Here is a 20,349-nt window from a genome sequence, read left to right on the forward strand (position 1 = left end):
TGAAAGGCTAGTAAGCTGTAAAATGTAGTAGGCCCAGGAATGTAAGCTGGGTGAGGTGGAGGGGTTGGGATAACACCTCTAAGAATATCCAGTAGTATGTCTCCAACAATTCTACCACTCTCTGTTCTAGACACCAATGTGATTGCTGCCATTTGACAGCAGATATCGTGCTTTTATACGCGGGAAAACCATTCCTTAAACATCTTCAGCCATTTGCTCTAGTTACGACTTGTTGCAGCAAATGGTGCAAACCAGTTCAAAAGATCTGCATGAGACTTGCCTTTGGTCTCTAATCTATGGAATTAAACTCCTTAGAAATAGCAATGAGGTCAGGAGTGCAGCAACTATTTCTGTACATAAAATAAATCAATCAGAAACACACATTACCATAATGTAAGAATGTGTAAACCCAGGAGGGGCAGCAGCTCCTCCCAGTTCCAGACCCCATGTTTGAGGCCCACATAACTAAGCAGTGCTATGCCGTAAACATCTTCAGGCACAAGATGAGTCACTATATATGACTACCTACAGGTCAGTAGGTAGCATGTATTAAAGATATGCCTAGCCTAAAATGTGGGGATTTCAGAAGACGTGATACAATGAATGGTTTAGTAAAGAGTACCCAGTAAGAGCAGACACACAACCCAGCAATTTCCTCGCACTTTTTATATTTTGAGATTTATAATTGCATACTTCAAATGTGTGCATGAATTTTGTTTAGCCCCCTAAAACTTCTGGTGGCCATCTGTACATCTTTATTTCATGCAACTAACAAACATGCGGCAATTTTAGTAAACCGCCAACACTGCAAAGGCGCGTGTATTCTGTAATAAATAGACAAATCTAGGATAAAAATATTATCACAGTTCCAATTCCATACAATATACCTGTATAGCTACATAATACACACATATATAACTAGAATATTAAAGGACCTACCATTTAAACAGTAGTGTTTTCGCTGCATCCACTTCACCTTGATTGTATTCAATTATTGCAAGTGCTGTTAGGATGTGAGCTTTCTCTTGCTCAGACTCCGCAACAGATAAGGCCTTCTTGTAGGCTAATTACAAACAGAGATAACAGGATTGAAGAAGGGAAACTGGGACTTAAAAGCATTCCAAGTTGTTTTTATGTTTTTCAGTTTCTATTGAAACTGGGCTAAATAAAAGTCTCATTAATAGATGAGGGAAAAAAATGGCACAATTAAGGAAAACTACTGTATGACCTTAGTCACTGAAACTGTTATCAAAGGAGATAAATAAGGGCTGTTCTATAGTGTGCGGCCGTGAGCGCGCCGCACGCTTTTTGTGTGTATGCTGAACTATGAGCTGTGTGAATGTAGTGTGTGTGTGTGTGTGTGTGTGTGTAATTTATTAAAAAAAAAAACTTTTGTCGAAATAAAATATTTATTAACATTGTGCAGATACGTTCAGACACACACATACATACACACATATACAGTATATACATACATACATACATACACACGCATACACACATTTCAGCTCCGGTAGCGATGCGAAAAGATTATTTTCCCCGTCTTCCCCGCCGTCGGCTGGATGCACGCTCACTGCCGCGCGCGCGGCCCTTATATAGAAGGGCTGACTAACCTCAGCCAATTATAAGTGCCGCGCACGGCGAAGCACACGCGGCCACTATATAACAGCCCTTAGAGACATTTGAAAGCAACGGTTTTAAAAACCTTACAGGAAAAAAAAAGGCAGGGAAAATATACGACCCTTCAATTCAGCCGATACTTATTGTATGAATCTTTAATGCCTGGAAGAAGCATAAAACACATGCTGTATTTTTATACGACCGAATTCATGGACATTTGGTTTTTAACTGGATAACTGTGACTGCCTGATTATCCACTTGAAATGTTCATGGCACTAGGACCAGACAGCCAACAAACATGTAATCTCAGGCATAATTCTGCATGACAGCTGCAAACCCCAATACGGTTTCATTGCAAACATATTTTTGCTTCAAGGTCTGTTTCTGGTTTCCTTAAAGTTAATCTTTTAAAAAATGGAAAATGAAAACATTTGAACGCATTAACACTTTTGGGAGGATATGTATCCAGGGTCGCAAACTCGAGCCCAGCTCCAAAACTACAGCAAATTGCATATTTTTAAAATTCTTCCTTGAGTTGCTATAGGAAGCCGCAAGGGATGACATCACAGCTTTCCAGTGGGACGCAGGACTTTTAAACCGCTATATTGTGAGCCCAGCCTGGGCTCCTACCAGCAGCACCTACCTCGGGAAGCAGAGGGTCTCCAGAGCTGAAATCAATGCAGTTCAGCTCCTGAGATCCCCTGCTTCAAACTCATACTGTCGCTTGGAGTGCTCCCTGAAAACTGAGGTTATTTAGCAGTGAGGTATCACCAGTAGTAACTATGGTGCAAGATAATTTAATAACATTGTATCTTTCTGCCACCTATAGAGAGTGGACATTTCTATAAAATTGCACCGATGTGTGTTATCTGGAACTTCTTGCCTAACCAAAGTGGCAACATGGCAGCTCACTGATCTACTTTAAAAAAAATGTTTTAAATTTATTTACATAAATGTCCATACCTTTAACATTCTTTAAAAAAATATGGCTGAAGAGTACTTAAATTGTTTGGGGTGTAGCCTGCGTTTAAGTGAGTACAAGTATGCAGCCACCATGGTCCTCTTTGTACATTATGTATTTAGTGAAAAGATGAGCAACCACTAATACTTTATTAGCCCTATTATGTAAAACCCCTGGACTAACAGAGGCTCTGCTGGCATTAGAGGGGCTACAACGTGGCATATGTATCAGGTTTCTGTGTATTCATATTTACCATTGATAAACATATTGAAAGTTCTGCCAGAATGATCTTCCAGGAGTTGTACGTCCCAGCAGAAATGCCTGGGTTTGAGGAAGATACAGTAGTGAACCTGCACAGGGTTAACTCCAACAAAAGCTAAGAATTGGAGTATGGTAAATGATGTGACCAGCCAAGGTACAGTATGCTCCTCACAATAACACTGCTTTCAGAAACCACAAGTGGTTACCTTTAATGCTCTCTTTTAAAAGCCCTTTCTTGAAGTACGCCAGACTGGCCCCAGTGAGGTCATCAAGGTCCGTCAGAGGGGTGGACATGTAAGCCTGGATGGCCTCATCATACTGACCTATAGCACTGGGGAAGAACAGAGTCACTTTGATGTTATGAGCACTGTCCTATTCAAACTGCATGTGGCCAAGACTGCAAACATGGCTCGGATGCCATCAGTAGACCACTGACTAATGGATGCAAAGATATGTAAACCTCTTTAATGTAACATTTCGTCTCATAGCAGGAGCAAAACAAAGGCCTTTTAATTCTGAAAGGCTCCAAGAAGACCGATGACTAACTGATGAAAGATGCCGAAATACTTTGTGTTTCTTGCATGTGGATAAAGGCGCATTTTTCATAGAATCTAACAATTTGTGGGCCCTAGGCTCACATTAGAGCAGATCGCTCAAACTAATGTTAATATGAATCCCCATCATCATCACAGCTGGAAGGTCTTTCAATTCAGCTTTCTTACAGCAAGAAGAGAATAGTTGGTGCTCAATACAAAAGGAAACATTCATGTTAACCACGGTAGTGGGTTAAAAAACAAAAAAAAGCACATCACTAATAAAATATTTAACACAAACAAATGAGAAGACGTTAGAAAGTTAAAGGAGCAATCCACCTTAACTTCAATTTGTTATTTTACTGTATTGGTGCCAATGGGGTTCTACAGAGCTGAACTGCACTATTATAAGATCTGGGGACCCCCTGGTTTCAAAAATAATTACATGTGAAGTTACAGGTGTTCCTTCCTGTTTTTTAAAGGGGATTTAAGTGGCCACCCATTGGGCAGCCACAAACATGTTGCAGCAACTTCCTATTGGTCTGAGATTTGGCAGTCATTTTGGTTACCCTGAGGGAGATTTAAACACGGGTACTTCACCGGTAAGTATTTCTGTAACCAGTGGGGGGTCTTGGGAGCTGAAAATAGAGGCATTTAGTTTAGGGGCCGGGACCCTCCCCAGGCCGGGGGGGTCAGAGGGGGCAGTTAGGCAATAGTGGGACAGAGATAATGGACAAGTAGTTATTTTAATCCTGGCTAAAAAGAAAAATTATTTTCACAGTACTAAAAAGTGCATTTCTATGTTCTTAATGATTAGAATATTTGCTTAAAAAAAACCTATTATGCTGGTAAATTATTTTTCTGTGTGGGTCATTTTCTACTGGCAAACAGAGTGTTCTAAAGTACCGCAATAATAAAGTTGTATTAACACCGCACAGGAGAATGACACAATATTAAACTCTTGGCTAGTGCAATCGCACAATACTAGTTGATTTCCTAGTACAAATTGAAATAAAGTCAGTGTGTACAAAATGTGACGCAAGATGAAAGGAAAGCTCGTCGCCACAAATGAAAACGCTTTACCAGAGGGATCGGCCGTAATTCCGCAGTGCAACGTTATAGTTTTCTTTGTCTTCAGTGTCTTTGAGAATCAAAACAGCTCTTCAGGAAGGAAATAGAAAAAAAGAGAGACAAAACACAACAGCTGAGGAGAACATGTGAAGGATGCAGAGCGTCAGTGTTCAATTTCTTACACGATCCCCAAGTACTTCTTAAACGTATTGCATTCATACAAGTCCTCGCTTCTTTTAGTAGCCGTGATACCCTGCAGCTATCCAATAAAAACGTGAGTACTTGTTTCTCCTGGATTGTTTCTGTCTCACAAACACATGAAAGGAGTACAGGATTCAAAAAGTTTAAGTAATGCACCTTTTTAAAATAAGCCTTTTTTTTCATGAAAACACACTTTTTGACATTGTATTGTGAATATAAATGCCTAGAAGTAGCTTATTTTCTTGGTGGTAAAATAAAGGCATATTATTTATTTCAGTAGAGCAGTTTTCGTTCCATAAATGATCCCGTGGACAACTACCAAATGGACTACTACCAAAACTGGACTTCATGTTACTAGAACTTGGTGGTAAATTCAAAAATGAAAAGTAAGCAGATATACTGAATACATTGATAATACAGAACTTAGGTTTCAACACTGAATATTTAAATCCTGTTTACCTATGGTAAGATTCACAGGCCTGGATTTTCAGTTTCAGATGTTCGTTTAAATACCCCAGCATTGCAAAGGCGGCTGAGTCACTCTGAATCCGTTCTGTTACGGGGAACAAAATCAGAAAGTGGTAGAATGTGGTATATAACACAGACAATAATACGATGTTGTGGTCTTCACACTGACCTCCGCCCCTGAAGAAGCTCCTTTTGGGGACCGAAATGTCGGTTACCTGGTGTTGTATGGGCCAATAAATAATATTTTGTTCACTATTCTGTGTGCCCTGTGCTAGTATGAGGATCTCTAAGCTGGTTATTGCCTATACTATTTGTGATTAGATTATCGTGCGCAGAGCCGTTATACAAAGCACAGCATGGCCATTTTCTTTAAATTTGTTATAATACATATAAACAGTATAATATATGCTATAGGTGTGTACTCACACACGTTCTCTGCTACACTAGGTTGAAAGATTTGCTTGTTTGTATTTTAGTCAACATTCCCATAACCTTTCTAGGTTACTTTTTAGGTTACCCAGCTCACTAATTAATGCCAAGTTAACTTTAACACTATGTTACTTTGCATAATACAGCTCAACCCCCTTATAACGCTGTGCTTGGGGTCCAAAGAATCACATCGCGTTATAAGCGGATGGCTTTAGAAATAATGTACAATTGTATGCATTGTACAATAACGTATGTAAGACACCAATAATCGTGTTGTAAAGTATTCATAAATAGGAAAATTGGCAGCCACGCTTGCATCACGTTATAAGCGGATTCGCGTTGTACCGCATCGTGTTATAACAGGGTTGAGCTGTATACTATAGAAACCTCACCTTTTCAACATAAATCACAGAAATTGGAAAGAAAAAAAAAGAAGGAGCTGCTCACCCCTGAAGCAATGAAGGAATAAGTTGATTAATGAGGTAAATACAGTAACTTGATGTTTTAGCAACTTACCTGTGTATTTACTTAAAGCAACGTGTGCCGCGGTGATGGCATTCATCTGCACAATGTTATAACGATACAGCTCTGTGTTTCTATTGCTTTTATCCTGAAGGGTCGTGCAAACCCAATGAGCATATCCTTTTGCGCCCTCAGTCTGAAAAACAACACATTAATCCTTTACAAACAAGAACATGGCAGACCTCGCATTACATTTATTGGCTATCCTGTGTTGATGGTTGGTAGCTTATAGCACAATTAAATGCAAATAAAGAGGCACATGCCAGGATACGTCAGTGGAGGAGACTGGAGTGGTCTAAATAAGTATACTCAATAACAATGAACAAAAATGTTAAACAAATGCAGTGCTGGATTGATATTTAATCATTTACACAACCCTAATCAAGATGCTTAAGGAAATACGATTACCAAGGTTAAAAACAGCTTTTTATTAACTAAACCGTCTTCTGCCGTAACACTCTTTCCAATCCACTCATGTCAATAGAATTTAAGGGGTCTTCCAGGGACTGAAGGTGTCTTAATGCAGAAGGCTGCTTAGTAAATATGGTAAAATATGTTTCAACTTCTATTATTTTTCCAAGTCCAGCATCAATCCCTGGGGTACAGTATAAAGCACATCTTGATGAAATTAAACGGGTTATACAGAATAGAGCATCTTTTACATAAAACTATACATTTAATTCTAGCCATTAATACAATTTAGTGTACTTCCATTTATCCCTCTTTTGCATGTTAATTAAGTTCATTTAGAGTAGCAGTATGGAAAATAGCTGAAGCGCTCAAATGCAGGTATATCTCAAAATGATAATAAGCCAGACCACTGTACCAGGGTACTAACAATTGATATAGTACCTATTGTGTCATATAATGGGTACTATCCTCCTGAAGACAGGTGGTGTGTGGTGCAACCCACTCACCATATGTCTCATTGGCAGGGTCCCCTGAAAAATATGCAAATACTCACATCCTGGTAGGGCAGGCAGGCAAGCTGTGCAGCTACTCAATGCAATACAGGGAAAAGGGAGACCAAAAAGCGCACCAGCACAAACGGAGCAGGAAAAAACCAGAACAAAAAAATGATTAAAAGGGCACTTTAATGTGGCAAAAGACCCATCCAATGCATTTCGAACGTCGCAGCGTTCTTATTCAAGGATAAAACACAATGTGATAACATCCATTATATACCCTCTTACCTGTGGGCCATTTCGCGCCAAAAATCAGAACCTGATGACGTCATAACAGAGCGACTCAGTGCCGATCTAAGGGCAAAAGGAAGTACCAAAGGCAGTGTGGCCATTTTGGATGTGGGCAAACATAGGAACACAATAACAAAGCTTTATTGACCATTCCAGCAGAACAAAATACATTGCTGCTAACTGGACAAGCATATTTAAACGAAATAAAGCTATATTAAACTAAACTAATGCTTAATAAAGGGTACTATTGTATCAAGGAAAAACATGAACAAGGTGGATTAAAAAACTAGCTGTGTTGCAACTAAGTTATATACAAAAAAAAAGTTAAAAATAAAAACCTCTAGACATGATTAAAAAAATGTGCAAGAAAAGTAAATTTAAAGACATATTACACATACATACTGCATAACACAGATTGTGTACCTAAATCATAGGAACCAGGGAAATACAACCATTATAAAATATGAAGTATTATCCACAAGATACATCAAAGAACAATTTAAGCTTACATATTAGCATAATATTTGCATGATAAGGCATAGGTTCAAAGGTTATAATGACAAGAATATAATGTCCAATATAATGACAATTGTCTTATTTAATCTGTATTACCAACTAATTACACCATAATACGTCTATCACAAAAATGTTTACAAAAAATGTGTTAGTTGCCAGTCAATGTTCAAGCCCATAGGGAAGCGCGTTTGGAGAGTGAAGATCCAATACGCCTCCCTACGGTCCAGAAGGTTGATATGATCACCTCCTCTAGATTTAGAAATAACTGATTCAATCCCCAAAAAGGAAAAATTATTAATTCCTCCCTGACCACATTCAGTGAAATGTTTTGAGACTGGATGATTAGTGTCTCTCAATTTTATGAGCCTTAAATGCTCTAACATCCTGACCTTAAGGGCTCTAGTCGTCCTCCCCACATACCTCTTGCCACAACCACATGTTATTAGATAAATCACAAATTGACTTTTACAATTTATAAAACTGTTAATCTTAAATTCCTTATTTGGTAATATATTCACACCATGTGGCGGTGGCAAGGCAAACTGGAAAAAACTTTTGGCAGGCTTCATGTGTTTACATGCACTACAAGAGCCACATTTGAAGGAACCCCTAGTGATAAAAGTTTTTTTGAGACCAGAAGATTTGAGTTCACTTGGTGAAACATGAGATCCAATTGTTCTCGCTCTACGATATACAAAAGTAGGACCAGAATCCACATATTTTTTAAGGACAGGGTCCATGGATAAGACATTCCAATGTTTTGAAATTATAGAGTTTACTTTTCCACTTTGTTTACTAAATTGTGAAATAAAAAGAGGACATTTGTTTTTTGATTCTGTCAGTCCATGTGAGTCCTGTTTAATACCAATTGTCTTAACATTGTTAACAAGGCGAGAATCTTCAATTGGATGTGTGGGCAACAATGATGCTCTCTCTGTATGTAATGCATTTTCAAATGCAATTGCTAAATGTGATTTGGGGTATCCCCTTTCCAAAAATCTCCTTGTAAGCTCCTCAGACTGAGAAAGGAAACCACTCATAGTGGAACAATTCCTTCTCAGTCTGAGGAACTGTCCCCTTGGTATGGCCTTTATGACATGGGATGGGTGGCAGCTGTCCGCCCTAAGAAAGGTGTTCCTGGCATTTTGCTTCCTATAAACATCCGTTTGGATTTTTTTGTCTATGTCTACAAATAATTGTAGATCCAGAAATTCAATGTGATGGAAATGAAAATTTAATGTAAATCTTAGATTATAAAGATTATTATTAAGATAAGATACAAAAGTGTGAAGTGTAGTGACATCCCCCCTCCAAATAATAATTAGGTCGTCCACAAATCTTTTATAAAAAACAATATTGTGACGAAATAAATTAGTGCTCGAATAAATAAAAAGTGCTTCCCACCATCCCATAAATAAGTTCGCAAAAGAAGGAGCAAAACTTGTACCCATAGCAGTGCCAATAAGTTGCAAATAAAACTTACCATTAAATGTGAAAAAGTTGTGCGTGAGTAAAAAGTGTATAGCGTCCAAAATAAAAGCCGATTGAAAGATTGATATTTCTGGTATCTCAATAAATTGGCGGACCGCTGCCAAACCATGGTCATGTTGTATAACAGAATACAGAGAGGTAACATCAAGTGTTACCCACAGGTAATCATTACCCCATTTAACATTTTTGATCTGATCAAGAAGATCACCAGAGTCCCGTATGAATGAGGGCAATTTCCTAACAAATGGCTGAAGAAAACCATTAACATATCTTGACAGACCATCTCCCAAAGATCCAATACTAGAGACAATGGGACGACCTGGAGGGTCGACCAATGTCTTGTGGATCTTTGGGAGATGGTGGAAGATAGGAATAATGGGATGAGATGGAATAATGAATTTAACCTCGTCCTTCGACAGAACTTCCATAATAACACCTGAGTCAACCAGTTCTACAAGGAACTCCAAGAATTGCGGTGTGGGGTCGGCGGATAGTACACGATAGGACCGGCCATCATCCAGTTGGCGTAATGCCTCCCTGATGTAACCGTCTCTGCCCTGCACCACCACCGCACCCCCCTTGTCCGCACTCTTAATGACCAATGCAGAATTATTTTTCAAAGATTTTAAAGCTAAACGCTCACTTTGATTCAAATTGTCATGATCTATATAGGATAGGGAAAATCCCTGAGCTAGAAGACGAAGGTCTCTTATAACCAGATTTTCAAACATAGTCAGAAATTGACCCTTGACATGAGTGGGGTAGAACACAGAACTCCTTTTTAGGCCTGAATTCCATTCAGAAAATGTAGGAATATTAACATCATCAACCGTCTGTTCAGATAAAAGATCATTCATATCTTGCAGGATACAAAAATCATTAAATGTATGTAAAGCAATAGATACCGGAGGAACAGAGTCGGATGAGGGGACATCACTCTCGATAGCGTGTGATGGCCCCCCATCTAAATCCTCATCTCCGGTCGACCTAGTAACATTTGGAATAAAATTGTCAAAAAACTTTTTCAAGGATAATTTCCGAACAAACTTATACACATCAATAGTGGTTTCGAACAAATTAAAGTTCATTGAAGGTGAAAATTTTAGGCCTTTATCCAGTAGTGACAACTCTGTAGGAGAGAGAGCAGTTCCTGAAATATTTATAACATTAGATATATCATTCAAAACTTCTTCATTTTGGAGGCGGACCTGTAGCCCCCTCCTCCTCCCCCCCCTCCTCCCTCTTCTGATTCTCTTGTGTCCTTTTGAAATAAAGGGAAAGATTTTGGTTGTTGCTGTTGCTGTCTCTGTTAATTAACATTTTGATAAGAAAAAGCATCCTGGGACCTAGGTGGTTGACCCCAAAAGGTGCGTCCACCCCTCCCTCGCCCCCTGGATGGAGCTCCACGACCACGATGATCATCATTCTCAAATGTATTGACAAAAGATACAGAATGAGAGGTAGAGGCAGTTTCTGCATCTGAAACATCAGATTCGCCACTCTGATAATCCACATTAAAAGATACAGAATGAGAGGTAGAGGCAGTTTCTTGGATACCACTGACATCTCTGATCTCAAAATCCACTTTCAAAAATTGGAAAGTTTATTGATTCATAAGAACCGCTTATGGTGGGACATTATAAGCCTGGAGAACTATGCTAAATGTAAAAGGATCCCAAGAGGACTAAGGGTTAAAAAAGCCCCCTCCTTTGGTTTTCCGGATGTGGATTTTGAAAATAGATGGGTGACAGCCCTCAATGACTGCTCTTTTCGTTTGATGGAGTTAATAGTGTTTCAGAAAATGAAGGAGAAAGATCAGCTTGATATTCAAATCACAGAACTGCAAAAAAACCTATACAGTTTCAAAGGTTTAAAGGGCTTTAAGGAATTTGATGTTATTCTCTCCAAAACGGTAAAAAATGTGGAATGTGGTATTATGTCTAAAAAACAAATTAAATATGATCGGGACAGATATGACTATGAAAAGAACCAGGTTTACCATTGGCAGAGGATAAATTCTATTCAGGAAAGATCAAATAACAAAGATAAATCATTCATTCAGTTTAAATCTACTCCCAATAAGTCCATTTTAAAATCTAAGAATGTGGATTATCAGAGTGGCGAATCTGATGTTTCAGATGCAGAAACTGCCTCTACCTCTCATTCTGTATCTTTTGTCAATACATTTGAGAATGATGATCATCGTGGTCGTGGAGCTCCATCCAGGGGGCGAGGGAGGGGTGGACGCACCTTTTGGGGTCAACCACCTAGGTCCCAGGATGCTTTTTCTTATCAAAATGTTAATCAACAGAGACAGCAACAGCAACAACCAAAATCTTTCCCTTTATTTCAAAAGGACACAAGAGAATCAGAAGAGGGAGGAGGGGGGGGAGGAGGAGGGGGCTACAGGTCCGCCTCCAAAAGGAAGAAGTTTTGAATGATATATCTAATGTTATAAATATTTCAGGAACTGCTCTCTCTCCTACAGAGTTGTCACTACTGGATAAAGGCCTAAAATTTTCACCTTCAATGAACTTTAATTTGTTCGAAACCACTATTGATGTGTATAAGTTTGTTCGGAAATTATCCTTGAAAAAGTTTTTTGACAATTTTATTCCAAATGTTACTAGGTCGACCGGAGATGAGGATTTAGATGGGGGGCCATCACACGCTATCGAGAGTGATGTCCCCTCATCCGACTCTGTTCCTCCGGTATCTATTGCTTTACATACATTTAATGATTTTTGTACCCTGCAAGATATGAATGATCTTTTATCTGAACAGACGGTTGATGATGTTAATATTCCTACATTTTCTGAATGGAATTCAGGCCTAAAAAGGAGTTCTGTGTTCTACCCCACTCATGTCAAGGGTCAATTTCTGACTATGTTTGAAAATCTGGTTATAAGAGACCTTCGTCTTCTAGCTCAGGGATTTTCCCTATCCTATATAGATCATGACAATTTGAATCAAAGTGAGCGTTTAGCTTTAAAATCTTTGAAAAATAATTCTGCATTGGTCATTAAGAGTGCGGACAAGGGGGGTGCGGTGGTGGTGCAGGGCAGAGACGGTTACATCAGGGAGGCATTACGCCAACTGGATGATGGCCGATCCTATCGTGTACTATCCGCCGACCCCACACCGCAATTCTTGGAGTTCCTTGTAGAACTGGTTGACTCAGGTGTTATTATGGAAGTTCTGTCGAAGGACGAGGTTAAATTCATTATTCCATCTCATCCCATTGTTCCTATCTTCCACCATCTCCCAAAGATCCACAAGACATTGGTCGACCCTCCAGGTCGTCCCATTGTCTCTAGTATTGGATCTTTGGGAGATGGTCTGTCAAGATATGTTAATGGTTTTCTTCAGCCATTTGTTAGGAAATTGCCCTCATTCATACGGGACTCTGGTGATCTTCTTGATCAGATCAAAAATGTTAAATGGGGTAATGATTACCTGTGGGTAACAATTGATGTTACCTCTCTGTATTCTGTTATACAACATGACCATGGTTTGGCAGCGGTCCGCCAATTTATTGAGATACCAGAAATATCAATCTTTCAATCGGCTTTTATTTTGGACGCTATACACTTTTTACTCACGCACAACTTTTTCACATTTAATGGTAAGTTTTATTTGCAACTTATTGGCACTGCTATGGGTACAAGTTTTGCTCCTTCTTTTGCGAACTTATTTATGGGATGGTGGGAAGCACTTTTTATTTATTCGAGCACTAATTTATTTCGTCACAATATTGTTTTTTATAAAAGATTTGTGGACGACCTAATTATTATTTGGAGGGGGGATGTCACTACACTTCACACTTTTGTATCTTATCTTAATAATAATCTTTATAATCTAAGATTTACATTAAATTTTCATTTCCATCACATTGAATTTCTGGATCTACAATCATTTGTAGACATAGACAAAAAAATCCAAACGGATGTTTATAGGAAGCAAAATGCCAGGAACACCTTTCTTAGGGCGGACAGCTGCCACCCATCCCATGTCATAAAGGCCATACCAAGGGGACAGTTCCTCAGACTGAGAAGGAATTGTTCCACTATGAGTGGTTTCCTTTCTCAGTCTGAGGAGCTTACAAGGAGATTTTTGGAAAGGGGATACCCCAAATCACATTTAGCAATTGCATTTGAAAATGCATTACATACAGAGAGAGCATCATTGTTGCCCACACATCCAATTGAAGATTCTCGCCTTGTTAACAATGTTAAGACAATTGGTATTAAACAGGACTCACATGGACTGACAGAATCAAAAAACAAATGTCCTCTTTTTATTTCACAATTTAGTAAACAAAGTGGAAAAGTAAACTCTATAATTTCAAAACATTGGAATGTCTTATCCATGGACCCTGTCCTTAAAAAATATGTGGATTCTGGTCCTACTTTTGTATATCGTAGAGCGAGAACAATTGGATCTCATGTTTCACCAAGTGAACTCAAATCTTCTGGTCTCAAAAAAACTTTTATCACTAGGGGTTCCTTCAAATGTGGCTCTTGTAGTGCATGTAAACACATGAAGCCTGCCAAAAGTTTTTTCCAGTTTGCCTTGCCACCGCCACATGGTGTGAATATATTACCAAATAAGGAATTTAAGATTAACAGTTTTATAAATTGTAAAAGTCAATTTGTGATTTATCTAATAACATGTGGTTGTGGCAAGAGGTATGTGGGGAGGACGACTAGAGCCCTTAAGGTCAGGATGTTAGAGCATTTAAGGCTCATAAAATTGAGAGACACTAATCATCCAGTCTCAAAACATTTCACTGAATGTGGTCAGGGAGGAATTAATAATTTTTCCTTTTTGGGGATTGAATCAGTTATTTCTAAATCTAGAGGAGGTGATCATATCAACCTTCTGGACCGTAGGGAGGCGTATTGGATCTTCACTCTCCAAACGCGCTTCCCTATGGGCTTGAACATTGACTGGCAACTAACACATTTTTTGTAAACATTTTTGTGATAGACGTATTATGGTGTAATTAGTTGGTAATACAGATTAAATAAGACAATTGTCATTATATTGGACATTATATTCTTGTCATCATAACCTTTGAACCTATGCCTTATCATGCAAATATTATGCTAATATGTAAGCTTAAATTGTTCTTTGATGTATCTTGTGGATAATACTTCATATTTTATAATGGTTGTATTTCCCTGGTTCCTATGATTTAGGTACACAATCTGTGTTATGCAGTATGTATGTGTAATATGTCTTTAAATTTACTTTTCTTGCACATTTTTTTAATCATGTCTAGAGGTTTTTATTTTTAACTTTTTTTTGTATATAACTTAGTTGCAACACAGCTAGTTTTTTAATCCACCTTGTTCATGTTTTTCCTTGATACAATAGTACCCTTTATTAAGCATTAGTTTAGTTTAATATAGCTTTATTTCGTTTAAATATGCTTGTCCAGTTAGCAGCAATGTATTTTGTTCTGCTGGAATGGTCAATAAAGCTTTGTTATTGTGTTCCTATGTTTGCCCACATCCAAAATGGCCACACTGCCTTTGGTACTTCCTTTTGCCCTTAGATCGGCACTGAGTCGCTCTGTTATGACGTCATCAGGTTCTGATTTTTGGCGCGAAATGGCCCACAGGTAAGAGGGTATATAATGGATGTTATCACATTGTGTTTTATCCTTGAAAAAGAACGCTGCGACGTTCGAAATGCATTGGATGGGTCTTTTGCCACATTAAAGTGCCCTTTTAATCATTTTTTTGTTCTGGTTTTTTCCTGCTCCGTTTGTGCTGGTGCGCTTTTTGGTCTCCCTTTTCCCTGCATTTAGAGTAGCAGACCAGGAGTTGTTAACCCATTTTATATCCTAGTAAAACTTTAGTGTCATTGCACGAATGTAAAAGAAAACCATGAACATTAGCTTCATGTATGTACAGTACTTGTCCTTCACAGCTCAGCAATGTGGCTCAATCCTTGTGTATGCGTCACAATTGGCAGAGGGTTAAAGAACAGAAAGTATACTGAACAAAAAAAGGGTGTGTTAAAAGCATTGCATATAAGGCCTCGTCCAGGGTGGGTAGAGGCGCGCTGGCGCTCCGCCCTGCTCGGCCGTGCTTTTCCTGGCCGGCTAGGTGCGTGCGTGTCTGGGGGCGCGGCCTCTACATCACGGAGCTGACGTAGCGCGCTTGCGAGCGGCAAATTCAAATTAGCTCGCTCGGCAAGCGGATGAGCGCCGAGCAGGCGGGCCCGGCCGCTCACGCAGGCCACATGCATTGTTGCAACGTGTCTAGCTTGAGCGCGCGCGCCCGCTCAGCACCACCCTGGACGAGCCCTAATGCAGTACGGATAGCTTAACTACATCTTATAAAAAGCTTTCATAGTTTGTTCCAGGTACATTATGTACTGTACAAGCAGACTTTGAACGTGTCCCAAATTAGGATGTAAAACCTATGATAAGCCTGGAGAAATCCCTGTTAACAGATCATGAAAGTCAAAGGCAACAACTTCATGTGTATTTTGTGATTTGCACCTGTCAAAATCTCAGACCGGTTTCCAGGGGAAAATTGACAAGACACACGATCAACTTTCTGAGAATTAAAAAAAAAAAATACTAAAGACTTACATGCATACTAAGTTCAGTAGTATGTCTAAAAAGATCCATGGTTTCATAGCTCCCCACTGCTTCTGCTATCAAAGCCTAGAGAAACGATAATAAAGTGTTACACATTTGTTTGGATTTTAAACATGGACACTATTTCAGGGACAATGATATTGTACATGAAATGATAACCAAAGTGAAAACAGTGTTTGAAACAATAACGGTATTTCGGTGCCCGAATGCACCTCTCCCAAGGATTGCATGATTACATAAGTAATGCAATCCCCGAGAAAGGTGCATTTGGGCTCCGAAACGTCGGCATGTTAATTTCCATACACCTTCTGCTTCAACTGATTTAGTAACAAAATGTTTTTTATATATATATATATATATATATATATATATTTCATGAGGTGCTTCCAACTCTTCACTATGTACACTGACCAAGGCCATGTTTATCCATGATTAATAAGCAATTTTAGTAGCTTTTGTGGCTGCAATAATGTAATGTATTTAATTAATTAAGAAGGGGAGTGTTTGCTTATGAGAGCTGCAGTAATATATGTAGCCAAGGGAAATCTGTTACCTTTTAACATATTTTGTAAACTTTTTTTTTTTTTATATAATTGGTTAATTTGGACCTTAGAAGTTAACACTGTCATTATTGACATTTTGTACATTTTTGCATACTTTATAACTTTTATTAATGCATATACAAGTTTATATATTTCGAAAAACTTTTTTTTTAGTTATTTTACATAATTTGTTTGCTGGGCCTACTGTAAATTGTGACTTACAGTATAAAGAGAAATATGACAATTGTCCGCGAGCATGTACAGAATGTCACAGAGTTATTGAACTATGTACAGTTTGATGACTTTGAATCTACAATCCACTTTACAGCGGCAGAACATGCTGCATTGCATTTTTTTATTACGGGATTGAAGCAGGGGGTCTCCGGAGCTGAACAGTATTACATTCAGCTCCGGAGACCCCTGCTTCAAGATATATAGCTCAACCCCATTATAGCGCGATCCGCTATAACGCGGTTTGAGCGTGGACCCCGAATTTAAAAAAAAAATTTAAGTTTTTTTTTTTTTGCACACACTGCACTCTCACAGCCTCACAGCACATTGCACACACTCACAGCACACAGCACACTTCACACTTCACACACACACACACTGACACACATTTAGTGAGACGTGTGTAAGATTTTTGCGCTCAATTTTCTGTTTTGCAAAATCTATTTCCTGCACATGTTGCACGAGAATAATGGTAACCTCTCGTCAAAATTGGAGACATACGTGTACATGAAAGCATTTTGTGTTTTGTGTCTGTGAACACCCTCCCACCTAGTGCTGTTGAGCTAAACATATTAAAACCCATGTCACAGTTCACCTAAAGCTTACCTGCCCAATCCAGCATCTCACATATGATGGTTCAAGGGATTGAGCTACTTTGAAGGCTTCATGGCTTAGCTGTAAAAAAAAAAAACTAAAAGTTCTCAAAATATTTTTGCTACTTCTTTGTGCAAGTGCAGAAAGGTTCATCTCCCCTTATCCACAAATAACACCAAGTATTTCTGCTGGAGTGAATGTCTGCAGGCTCTGTACTAGGGAATTTCAATACGTGATATAGATCCATGTTATCATCATCATTTCCAAAGTGCTACCATAAGTTAAACAACAATACAATATACAAAAACTACTGTACAACATTAACACAAACCGGCAAAAAAAAAGTCAAGAAGTCCCTGCTCCAAAGGGATTTCAAATTACAAAGAAAAAAGGGGGAGAGTGAAATAGAAATCTTATGGCCAAATGTGTTCTGTTTGTAATGTGTTTGCTTTTACGTACATTAGGGAACCTACCTCAATGTTTTCATTCACCAAGTATAAAACGCCTAAGTTTGTCCATGCAACCACATTCTGCAGAGAAAGGAAGAACATCAACATAAAATACACCCCAAGAAAACTGCTATAACAGAAATGCATTAGCTAATGCTACACTATGATTAGAGCAGTTAGAAAGAAACGGTGTACTCACATTTTGCTCACACTGGATTGATTTGATGAAAGCGTGTTGTGCTAAAGCATGATTATCAGTACCTAAAAATCAAGATTGCAGTATAAATGGAAATAAAATCTGTTTACGAGCAAATGAAAACTAGCATTTTGTACAGTGATCTTGCATCATACATATTACTACAGGCAACCAACAGTGAGAAGCTCGGTGAGTAAAGACACCGACTGTAAACAATGGCACAAGGTATGAATCAGGGGAACTCCTTGCGACCTTGGGCAAGTCACTTTATCTCCCTGTATCTCAGGCACCAAAAACATGGATTGCAAGCTATACAAGGGCTGTCAGTAAAATCCCTGTGCTGCATACAGCTCACTATATTGTAATTGTTAAGCACTTTGAGTCTCATTGGGAGAAAAGCGCTACAGTGTATGAAATAAATAATAATAATTCCTGAAGCCCCCACAACAATGATTATGTTAGCTTGTACATTAAGATTTGTGTGTCATCAGTATACAGGTACACCTGCTCAGGTAGCTATAGAGCAGTCAGCGACATTTCTGGCATTCAAATTAAACTCCTTTAACAATGCTTCAAAACTGAAATGAAATACCCAATGTCACACTTACAATTAATGTTATGAAACTAAATGGTTGTTCATCAATATATAGATGTAACCAGACTAATACTCTTTGACAAAGCGCAAAACGCGTTACAGTTACTTACCTCGTCCATGCCAAGTTGTCACCTGATTGATTAAAGCCGTTTTTAAATGTAGTCCTCGTACTGTAGCCCTATACTTTTTGCTGCTGTGCTCCGCTTTCTCTACTCTATTGGATCCTCTGCACTACGTTGTCAGCGTGAGGCACGCACAGGAAATGGACAGCGTCATACTGTGAGTAATCTTACTCTTTTCCCATATTATGGTCAGCAGACTTTGGGAGGAAGATTGTATTTTGCACATCAAGCTCTATGGTTGGTTGTCCACACAGGTAGAGAACCAGTCAAGACTGTTTATCCACAGTACTGACTCCATTATCTACCGCAGGACTTGATGTTTATACCCTCTTATTCTGAGCTAATATTCTTCCATTATTTACACCACTCAATGATGCATTCATAGTCCATCTTCAAGCAAGTTTACCTATATCAGTTAATACATTGTTACACTGATCCGGAAGCACTAACAAACAGAACTTTGTTTCTTTTTCTACTTGTATAGATGTAACCAGACTAACGTCACGCTCTCTGGGGAACCCACGGAATCCTCACCGCGACATCCCCCAGCAGCGGAAAATCTCATTCGGAAGAACGGATCCCGTAGGCAGCCACAGCCTTTACTGTCCACGGAGCTGCAGCATTGTGTTTTTCTTCACCCGGCCCCGGGGACAAAAAGTATTGACTCTTCTGTAATTGCAATATCTGTTTTTTGTATTTAAAATTTAATCTTGCATCAGCAATAAAATCCTCACTGCCAGTGAGGCCAGAAACACATTGCAGCAAAGGGGTTCAATTTTTTTTTTTAAATCACATCATAAATCATTTTCACATAAAGCACTTTTCAGGTTGGTCTGAGACATCCATGGGTGACCTTGCATCCTGGTTGAGAAACACTGTTATATAGAGTAGAGAGCATTATTAAAAGCATTTAAACTCCCACATTTACTTAAATCATATGATAGAATCTGAAGTACAAGTACAGTTATATGAATAACTAGAATGACATAGAAATAGCCGTGTTAGTCCAGTTGTGATAATACTGAAGTACTCCTTTACTCTGTACTAGAGGATAATGACAGTATTGCTCCGACGCGAGGAAGGGCGTAGAACTCTCGAAAGCTTGTCTACTTATATCAATTGTTAGCGCAAATAAAAAAAAGTATCACCTAATATTGAAGTACTCATAAATAAATAGAAAAACGTTTCTTCAAAAAAAAAATGAAAAGATCCTGCCATACTGTACCTATGGAGCTCGAAATGACACCAAGTGCGTTCCAATACAGATGATTTCCACTTTCCATCATCACAGCTTTTTTAATACACTAGATATAAGGAATAAAAAAAGAAAAAACAGAATCAGAACTAATATTGCCATAATGGGTACTGTACGTAAATGCTTATTTCTCATCAGTAAGGAGACGGTCATGTTAATAGAAAGTAACAAACGGATTACTCCACTTGTAAGCATCCTCCCCACTATCCTACAAACAGCATTTGTGCGAGTTTGGTATGGCCTCCTGTGCCTACTGTATTCTGCGCTAAATTATAAAATGCTGGACAGAACATACATAAAATTTTAAGTGCATTTCAGTGTCTTTTGCAAAATTCAATCTTTCCTTTTTTTTTTTTATTCTTTCAAACAAAACAAATTATTTATGCGCACAGTGCACGGCAAATATTTGCATTACAAGGAATGAGACATTGTAGTAATTGTCTGCAATGCTGTTTTATTTAATAATATAGCCAACTTCAG

General features: G+C 38.6%; 1 protein-coding gene across 1 annotated transcript in view; it reads right to left on the reverse strand.

Annotated features, from left to right (window-relative positions):
- The window catches only part of SKIC3 (SKI3 subunit of superkiller complex), a 102,078-nt gene that overhangs the window by 33,773 nt on the left and 47,956 nt on the right, over positions 1–20,349 (reverse strand). Inside the window, exons 21-30 of the mRNA XM_075593258.1 lie at positions 19,840–19,918; positions 17,901–17,962; positions 17,726–17,782; positions 17,265–17,333; positions 15,877–15,951; positions 6,061–6,202; positions 5,107–5,200; positions 4,459–4,536; positions 3,049–3,173; positions 940–1,063 (exon numbers count right to left, since the gene is read on the reverse strand). Of these exons, the coding sequence (XP_075449373.1) occupies positions 940–1,063; positions 3,049–3,173; positions 4,459–4,536; positions 5,107–5,200; positions 6,061–6,202; positions 15,877–15,951; positions 17,265–17,333; positions 17,726–17,782; positions 17,901–17,962; positions 19,840–19,918 (905 nt within the window). The remainder of the gene's footprint in view (positions 1–939; positions 1,064–3,048; positions 3,174–4,458; positions 4,537–5,106; positions 5,201–6,060; positions 6,203–15,876; positions 15,952–17,264; positions 17,334–17,725; positions 17,783–17,900; positions 17,963–19,839; positions 19,919–20,349) is intronic.

This window comes from Ascaphus truei, chromosome 1 (assembly GCF_040206685.1).
Source record: "Ascaphus truei isolate aAscTru1 chromosome 1, aAscTru1.hap1, whole genome shotgun sequence".
NCBI lineage: Eukaryota > Metazoa > Chordata > Amphibia > Anura > Ascaphidae > Ascaphus > Ascaphus truei.